The following is a 9,640-nucleotide window of genomic DNA, read 5'->3' on the forward strand; positions in this document are numbered from 1 at the left end:
AGTGACCGTACGATACCAACAACGTTACTACAGAAATATATTGATGTGCGTACAAGAAGAAAAGGGTAACCACCTGCTAATGCCCGCCAGTCCACGGCGTGCAACTAATAATACGCGCTGATTTTCCTCAGTCTTGACGAGGATCGGTGAACTGTTCGATATTCAGCAACCCGACTGCCAGATGACTTGGCTAGGTCACAGTGACAGTTCACCGACCTTACAGCTTTCATTATCTAATACGTTATAGAGAAGTTCGCGAGTTAATTAAACTGATAAACATCACCAACACTTATTGTTTGCACGCACCTAACGCTCGCTACTTTGGGGACGATAAACATATCCGCATGTCAGCCGGAAACAAAACTGAGGGATCGACTGAAATGGTTGGACAAGCGTTACACAATCCAACCTCGGCATGAGCAGACAAACGTCAACCGTCCCAATACACCAACTTCATTGACAATGTTAGTCCACTCATTAGCCTAGGATGGAATTCACAAGGTGCTGTTAATTTTTTCAATAACAGAACCATTTAGTCGTTTGAAGACAGGACGTTCATAGGACAGAGCATCAGTCGGACGTTGACAAGGATTATCTGACTATTTCTGCAAGAAAAGCATCTCCATTGTGTCCCATTTGTTGAAATAATCAGGAAATAACTCATTTTTGTCTGGGTTACCATCCGATAGTGATGACCTGGGACCATTCTCACATAATTCTTGAAACATATACATCATGTTTAAATTCTAGTTCTCAAAAACGAACCGAAACATCTTTTGTGAAGTTTGTATCTCCAATCGCTTTGACTTGTAGTAGGCGTCGAGTCGCGATTGACTATGATCACCACTATAGGAAGATTACGTGCCAGATATTGGGCTTGACCCCTTCGTAGACCAAAAACTAAAAGACAAATGAGTGTCGTAATACAATATATTTTTAGCAATTTCGTGGTATCGAAATAATACCGAGATCGTGCCAAATAGTACAAGCGGGACTACGTAGCGTAAACGAAAGCGTGCGAGGTCACAGTTAACGAAAGAAGGTATGGTTTTAGTACAGTTAAACAAACAGGTACAGTAAAACAATCACTGGTACAATTGGTTTTAACAATAATTGTTCCCATTACACCAATCACGTTCTCTTCATAAAAGCAGGTCACTACAGTATCCTCTCGCTAGAAAGGGTTTACACTTTCGATACGTAGCGGTTTCGTTCGTGGGACTGATCAGCGAACGTGCGATTGTAGGACGAAAGGGTTGGCGGAACAGGAAGCGATCGTTGATCCTCGAGTTGCCTCTGAAATTCTTTCACGTAAAACAGTACCAAGAGAAACGTACTGTATTTGTTACTCGAGTTAGCATACCACACCAGAGTGGTTTATATCCAAGGTCTGAAGATTGCGTCCGTAGGGGTTCGGACCAGAAACGCAGCAGACGTAGGACGAAACCACGTTGAGTCAATAAACCAGAAGCGACCATAACAACCAAGTGCGAGTCCAAATGTATTCCAGACAATATTCGGAACAAGAAAATCGACTGACTGCGTTGACAGGAGCGTGAGTGATCAGGCCAGCTTTCGCCAAGGTTGACTGAAGTCGACGGTACCGAACGGGCGATGGTCAGAGGCGTGGGGTCAGGATTAAAAAAATCAAGGAAAAAGAAAAGGTGTAGCATGCATGTAGTATAGGTTGAGAGTTCTATATCGTATTCGTTGTTGATTAGGTGGTTAGCGCGAAAGCGTACGGGTAGGCGTACTCGGCGACTGGAACGTGAGACGCTAGTCTCGTTCGTACTTCATGAGCCTGCGATCGCACCCGAAGTCAAGGGCGGCGTGGTCTGCTGACCTGAACGTGAGATTGAAGTCTCGTCCATAGATGGTGCAGATGACACGCGCTATTGACTGGGACGTGAGAATGAGGTCTCTGATGTATCTGGCGTGGAATCTGAAATAGATGTAGAGATTTCGCTAGTAATTTTGACGGGTCTAACAATGAGTCTCAAGTTATCAGGTAGGTCACTGTCATCAATGTGTGCTGGTTTGAGACGATCAATGCTGACGATCTTGATGCGGCCATGTCGATCAACCTTGAAGGTCGTTTCGTGACGAGAAGTCATGTGAAAAGGGCCTTCGTAACGCTACCGCAAAGGTTTGCGTACCAAATCTACTTGAATGAAAACGTGTGAACAGTTAGATAACTCTCGAGGGAGAGCGACCTGTCGATGTTGTATTCTAGTTGACACCGAAGGCAGTGTTCGCATAATTCAGACAGTCGTCAGACGTAGTCTGATTTACCAAAGTCGTTACTGCTCCGTGATGTGAAGAATTCCACAGGCAGACGCAATGTCGTGCCGTATACAAGTTCAGCGGCGGAACATTGAATATCCGCCTTTAAGGACGAGCGGTAAGGTTTCGTACTAATTGATGGTTTCGTGTGCTCGAAGAGCACCTTTAAGTTGACGATGAGACCGTTCAACTAAACCAAGTGATGCTGGGTGGTGAGCGGCAGTGTGTATGTGTTCCGTGCCAAACAGTCAGGTCAGCGAGAAGAACGATCCGGACTCGAATTGTTGTCCTCGGTCGGTCGTGACAGTCGAAGTACAACCGTAAGGCGCTATCCATCGTTCTATGAAGCGGCGACCAACTGTCTTCGCCGTGATAGACGTGATGGGAATAGCTTCCGGCCATCTTGTAAAACGATCGATGAGTGTAAGTATGTGATTATACCCATGCGATGGTGGCAATGGTCCCACAATGTCTATATGAATGTGATCGAAGCGAACATCAGGCGTATCGAACGTGTGAATGGGGGCAACTACTTGCCTGTGCAATTTGATCGTTGACACTGTAAGTATTGCTTTACCCACATACGGACATCTTTATTCATGGACGGCCAGACGTAACGTGCAGCCAGGAGGTGTAATGTGGCTGTGATACCTGGATGAGAGAGTCCATGCAGGGCATCGAAGATGAGACGACGGTAAGCGGAGGGTATGATAAGTTGGGGAAAACCAGTAGAAGTATCACAAAGTATAGTAGCTGAGCTAGTAGCTAGGGCTACTTCCAGGCACTGACGAGATGTAGAATGTTGTGCTTCTGCGCAAGAGGGATCGCCTGCTTGGGCGGCTGCCATAGCAGGAAGATCGAGCACCGGTAAAGTAACTGCATTCACTTGAGTACGTGACAGAGCATCAGCAGCATGGTTGGACTCCCCTTTGATGTGACGAAGGTCTGTCGTGAAGTGAGATATATAGTCCAAATGTCTGCACTCTCGTGGTGAGTAGTGGTCAGACTTGGTATGCAGAGCATACGTTAAAGACCTATGGCCAGTGAACAAGACGAAACCGCGGCCTTCTACTGCCGGAAATGTTTGATGGCACAGTAGGCTGCTAGCAGTTCTCAACCTAAAGCGCTATATATCGTCTCCGTGGAATTGAGGCGTCGTGAGAAAAATTCGAGAGGTTTACAGCTTCCAGAGATTTTCTGTTGCATAACAGCTCCTATAGCAAAATCCGATGCATCAACCGCTATACTAGGCGTGGTTGATGGGTCAGGATGAGCGAGGAGTGTGACTTCAGCCAGGGCCGTTTTGATCTCTGAAAACGAAGTACGTGCAACATCGTTCAATTCTAATTTCCGTGGATCACCGCGAAGTAAGTCGGTTAATGGTCGTAACCGTTCTGCCGCGTGTGGGATGAAACGACGGTAGAAGTTAACCGAACCAAGCAATTCCTTCAGTTTTTTGGGTGTGGACGGTACGGTGTACTCCATTATTGTACGTACTTTGTCCTCACATGGTAAAATACCCTCTTACTTAATAATGTGACCTATGAATTTTAATCCCGTTTTGCCCAGTTCACACTTGTCCGGGTTGACTATTATTCCATTATCCGAAAGGCGCTGGAATAGGAGTGTTAGGTGCTGATAATGTTCATCTACGTTTGATGATGTGATTAACAGGTCATCAATAAAGACGTGAACAAAATCTAAGTCTCGTACTATGCTACCGATAAACCTTTGAAAAGTTTAAGCAGTATTCCGTAATCCAAATGGCATTCGTAGAAACTCAAACAAACAGAAAGGAGTCGTCATAGCAGTTTTCTCGATGTCTTCAAAGGCGACTAGGATCTGATGATATGCTCGTACCAGATTGACCTTAGAAAAGATAATCGTGCCCTTGAGCGATGCCGTGATGTCGTGTATGTGGGGGATGGAGTAGCTATCAAAGTGCGTAACTACGTTTAAAGCTCGGTAGTCGCCGCACGGTCTCCAACTAACCCCATGTTTTTTGCGCACCATATGAAGAGGAGAGGCCCATGGACTGTGAGAGGGACGAATAATACCAGTAGCTAGTAAACTGTCAAACTCATGTTTAGTGAAGGCTAATTTGTCCGGTGCCAGTCGGCGAGGTCGTGCCGTGACCGGCGGTCCGCGGGTGACTATGTGGTGTACCACACGACTGGTCACCGATAGAAGCTCCTCGAGTGGTTTAGTTAGTGTGGAGAATTTCTCGAATAGAGCGTGGAATTTGTCGTCACGCGAGTAAAAAGTGACGAGGATTCGGTCCGCGTTCATGTGGGCTTTGCAGCCCATGAATTTACTGCCTGACGAAATGTCGATTAGCTGCAGCTTACGTGAATCGGCAAGAAATTCGTAGTGCTGTAGGAAATCGATACCTAGTATGGCTGTGGGAACATCAGCAATGATGAACGTCCACAGATACCGTCGTCGGTTTCCCAGGTTGACCACGAGTTGTCACGTAACGTAGGTAGGATGGCTGAGTCATTCGCAGCGCGTAGTCGAAGCACCTTAGCTTGTGAATTACTGTTACCAATAGGTACGACAGAAACTTGAGCACTTGTATCCACTAGGTACCTAGCGTTAGTGCGATAATCGTGAACATAAAATAAACGCCCAACCTGGAGTAAGAGGCCGACGAGTGCGGCGGCTTTTACTCGTCGGCTCGGGAGTTTTCCGCGTCGTACGAGCAGGGAGCTCGACAACGGAGGGCACTGGACCCGAAAACACGGTGGAACCATCACCAACCCGCACTAGCTTCCGAAGCCACTTTTGGCGTGGCTTGGAAGATGCCTGCATTGTGCGAGTGGTTACGGCTTTACGAGAGCGTGATCTAGCTTTAGGGACGTGGGTTTCTGGTACATCGGAACGATCTCGAAAATCGAGACGTGTGTGAATACAGCCGCCCCTATCACCATGAGCGGGAAAGTGACGTCTAAGTTTGAACGTGATGTTGAGGCAACTATATAGCTGTCTCGGGTGCTGATCCGTGCCAATATTTTATCTGCATTGAGGGCCGCCTGCCTAAGCGGGGTGTACTCGAACAGAGCCGTAACTGTGGGTTGTATATTCACAGGTAGGGATGCGAACCACAGTTCTTTAGCTATTTCAGAGTCTACTGTCGTGTGTCCCATGAGAGATTGCGGGCGCATGAAGTGGTGGCTCGGCTTAGTGTCACCCAGGGAGTGACGTGATAAAAGCGCCCCCAAGCGTTCCTCCATCGACGGGAGGAATTGTCTAAAAATCGCCTCCTTGAGACGGTCGCTTATTCCTAGTTTAAAATGGCTCTAAAAAAATTCATACTTATCATTTGGTGTTAACTCAATAGCCTCCTGAAACTGAGAGATCACCATTTCTAAGACTAACACAGGCTACCCAGCCTCCTATCGTTCTGCTAACTGGCTTTTTGTCTGTACCGTTGATGAAGGTTGTGTTCTCATGCGCCTTTTGAACCTTCCGATTTTTCTCGTCTTGGGGTCGCTGTCTGGTCATAAAAATTCACTGAACACTGTTTTTTCTAATATCGGCAGAAGGATGTCGTCAGAAGTAGAAAAAGCCAGGACTTCTGTGCGTACTCAAGGACCTACAATTTTTTCAAAAATTATTGACAAAGAAATCCCAGCTGATATAATTTATGAAGATGATGATTGTCTTGCTTTTAGAGATATCAGTCCTCAAGCGCCAACACATTTCCTAGTTATTCCGAAAAAACAAATTCCGACACTTGATTCAGCGAGTTCAGAACACGAAAAGGTATTCCCGTTTCTCCGTTTTCATATGACTATATATGTTAAGCTCTTAGGCCACTTAATGCTTGTATGCAGTCAAGTTGCTCAAAAAGAAGGATTAGCTTCTGGTTATCGTGTTGTTGTGAATAACGGTCCTGATGGTGCACAATCTGTATATCACTTACATCTTCATGTCCTTGGAGGTCGACAAATGCAATGGCCACCTGGTTAGATCGCTATGGAATATATTGTTTATTACCATTGGAATTAAATACATTTTGACTTCCTATAGATATGGTTTTTGGGTCTTTTTTAACTTGTTCTTCAGTAATGAGAATGGTAGGTTGGTTAACCTTTGGTAATCTTCACAGTAAATGTAGATGTCAAGTTTCTTCCTAATATTCACTGATAAGGGTTGATAATACTTTTTGGATAGTGTCCCAGTTTTTGATTACTCAATAGAAAAACACAGAATCCAGACTGGAACCTTAAGGTTCGAAATTTCTGTGATAACTTATGGGATTATTAGTCTTCAAAAGAACAAAGAAGATAAGATAACGCTTAAATCATTACTTAAAACATAGGATCGCAGTAAGAAGTCACCTCTTTCTATAGCAAACTAATGGAAGACGATTTAGACGTTTCAATCGCTCCTCATGAGGGCGATTGCAGAGGTGTGTTGTAAACTTGATACCCGTTAATCAGCAACTTCGATTAGATATGGACTACCTAGTCGGGTGCAATACTCTTATTGGAATATCAGATAGAATTAAAATTCATGAACAACCGTAAACTACTTTTTGGTCTATGAAAAGACTTTAATTATGAAGCGATTTATGGTGAAGAAGTCATACAATTATAACTGATAAACAGTTTTAACATGAATAACGAACCTTTATGTATGAGTTGTAAGGTTTTCATCACAAGATAACATCGACCGTATTGTAGGAATAACGCTGAAATCCTATTGGTTCGTCCACGTAATTGACTTGTATTAGTTATCATGTAGGTGAGATATAAAATTTAAAACTCCGTCGAAACATCGAAGGGTCTGAGAAGTGTACAGGCGTTATTAAGTTATCGTTTACAATTATACCAGGAATTTTTTGATAGTGGACTTGTGGGAGCATTGTCTCCTTGTTAGCTTAATTGTAACTGTTATCGTGACCGATGTTCATTTCTTCACCCTTTCTGGAGTTTTCTAATCCAGATCGCAATTTCAGACAATCTAATTTTACTTAATCAACTTGAGGCTCAAGTTAATTGGGTTACTGCTTATTATTCTTCGAACTTTTATGTCATTTACAGATAGGAGTGCCAACCATTAAAATAGTTCGTTGCTCATTGATATAGAGTGGAAATAATAGAGGACTTCAGATCGTACCTTGCTGTATATCACTTTTTTAAAAAGCTTCGGTATGCTTTACGCTTAAAAAAATTCTGTTGTCTTCAAAACATAGTCCTGAATGAATAGAACAATTTCGAACTCTCAACTTGACTGCCTACTGTTCAACTTTAACGCGGTGCTCTTTTCTTAAGACTATCTTAATCATTTTTCCTGGTCTGATTATTATGTATGGGATGCCATGATTTCAGAAATAAAATGTCCTCTCCCTTAAGTATGTCAGAGGAACTCAACCGATACACCAGACAAATCCAAAAGGCAAGAACAAACTGTGCTTCCATGTAGTACAGGCTCTCTTATCTTTTAATCCATTAGAAGAATGTCTTTTATCTGTTGACTTGATTTAGTTTCTTTTCAAGAACGTTCGCCAGTCAGGAGGGCCTTATACTTGTTCAGGTGAACGTTTCCTGTTGTCGACTTCTACGTCAATAACAGAAGTTCTACGGATAATCATACTGGTTTTCAGTGAGGTATGCCTTATATATGTGATTCATTTGATAAATATTTCCGCTAATGACATATATATATATATATATATGCTGAAAACATAGCCAAGGAAATTAATGAAAACAAAGGTATTAAATTTCACTCATCCGTTATTCGTAGCAAGAAATGCAAAATTCCCCACTTCTAGGGTTACGTTGTAAGATTCATTGTCCCTTCAATGGAATGATTTCTGTGTTATTATTAAAAACATATTAAATATTTATCCTCTTCCCACTATTTTTGTGTTTTATTAATTTGATCTTTTGGGGTTGTTATCATGTGTTACAAATTGCGATGATTCATTAAGTCTAGTTTGTTGTAAGCTACAAATATTTTAAGTGAGGCTAACTATTTCATCCAATTAGTTGGAAACTGAAGTAAATAACTAGTTAAACCCTAAATCAAGTGTTTTTAGTTAGGTTAAGAGGCATTAAACATAGATTCGGGCATTTTCTGTGCAAATCAAACATAAATTACAGAAAATGTTGCAAGATTGGAGCCTACATCGGTTAACTTGGAAGAATGCATTGGTACGGCCGAAAGTGGGGAGAGTTAGCTCTACCTATCCAAATTCTCTCACATTACCACGCGTATACAACCACTGCCAGAGAAGTCCTACTCAGTGCTTTCTTGTGGAAGGGGTGTTGTTTGCGAAATTGAGAGGACGAAGGACGAATATCCAGCGCTTTAATCGGGTTGGTGAACACGAAGACTCCACTTAAAGAAATTGGAAAACCCTAATTCCAAACCAATGGTGCACACGGGCTCCAGGAACCTGAAGCGACAAATGGAGTATGGACCAATTATTGGTGACCGGCTACCATGGGACTGCATCTCCTGACGTTGCTCTATTGCCTTGTGGACCAGACATTTAGGTCGAAGGCTCCCTAAGAAAATCACCTGCTTCGGTTTGGGCACCCAAGCAGTATCACAGCCCACACAAATCAAGTGGTGCATATGTATTCAGTGCCCCTTTCTACCAATATCTGTGTGTTCAAATAAATAAATTCTAATCTGCACACTCAATTCAAGCGGACAATACGTCATTAATCCACCGGTAATGTTACCGGAATCTCTTAAGTTGATAGATTTCAAGAAATATCTATTAGACTCTTAGCTGTCGCCTTCAGAAAATCTTTCAAAACCAGAAGAACTAGAAATTTCAACTAGTTGAAATTTCTAAAATCTCCACAAAACTCCTTCGAATATTAGTTCGTCGGATTACTACGATCGCTTGTGTACGTGGTGAATATTGATACATGAATCCTGTAGTCGTACACACCATGCATGACCTGGATTTGTCTAACTTGTAGAAAATAATGATATGTTCAGAATTAATTATTTTCGTTCTCTCTTTGACCACTCAACATTCAATTCAAGATCGTCAAACAATCAACTAGTTGAAAACAATGAAATATCATCTTGAAACCTTATAACTATCCACAACCCTACATCACCCTCAAAACTATCAAGTCTTGCGATGAGTATACTACCCTTTTGTACATATTTACGACCCAACTATACAAAAAATCTTTACAAAGCCATTTAATGTAATGGTTCATTCATTCTTCAGTTTGTTGATGCCTTCCAACTAGCGTGAAATATCGATCACACAAGGTTTCCTACTAGCTACCTTCAATTACCTAACATCTGTCTCATATTCGACATATTCTAAACCTTAAATAAGTCTCAGTTCCTCCCTAATATTTCTAAGATTTCATTTCAT

General features: G+C 42.5%; 1 protein-coding gene across 2 annotated transcripts; it reads left to right on the forward strand.

Moving 5' to 3' along the window:
* Positions 1-5,733: 5,733 nt before the first annotated feature.
* HINT2_1 (Histidine triad nucleotide-binding protein 2, mitochondrial) lies at positions 5,734-7,082 on the forward strand (the record flags this gene model as incomplete). 2 transcript variants are annotated; one of them, XM_051210152.1, is made up of 3 exons in its annotated part: positions 5,734-6,048; positions 6,091-6,362; positions 6,404-7,082. In XM_051210152.1, the coding sequence occupies 2 exons, from the start codon at positions 5,734-5,736 to the stop codon at positions 6,253-6,255; spliced, it is 480 nt and encodes a 159-aa protein (XP_051070119.1). In that variant the 3' UTR covers positions 6,256-6,362; positions 6,404-7,082. The 2 variants fall into 2 exon arrangements, with proteins under 2 accessions (XP_051070119.1, XP_012800739.1); XM_012945285.2 differs by lacking the exon at positions 6,404-7,082 and having other exon boundaries at positions 5,734-6,362.
* Between the last annotated feature and the right edge of the window lie 2,558 nt (positions 7,083-9,640).

Source organism: Schistosoma haematobium, chromosome ZW (genome assembly GCF_000699445.3).
Source record: "Schistosoma haematobium chromosome ZW, whole genome shotgun sequence".
Taxonomy (NCBI): Eukaryota; Metazoa; Platyhelminthes; class Trematoda; order Strigeidida; family Schistosomatidae; genus Schistosoma; species Schistosoma haematobium.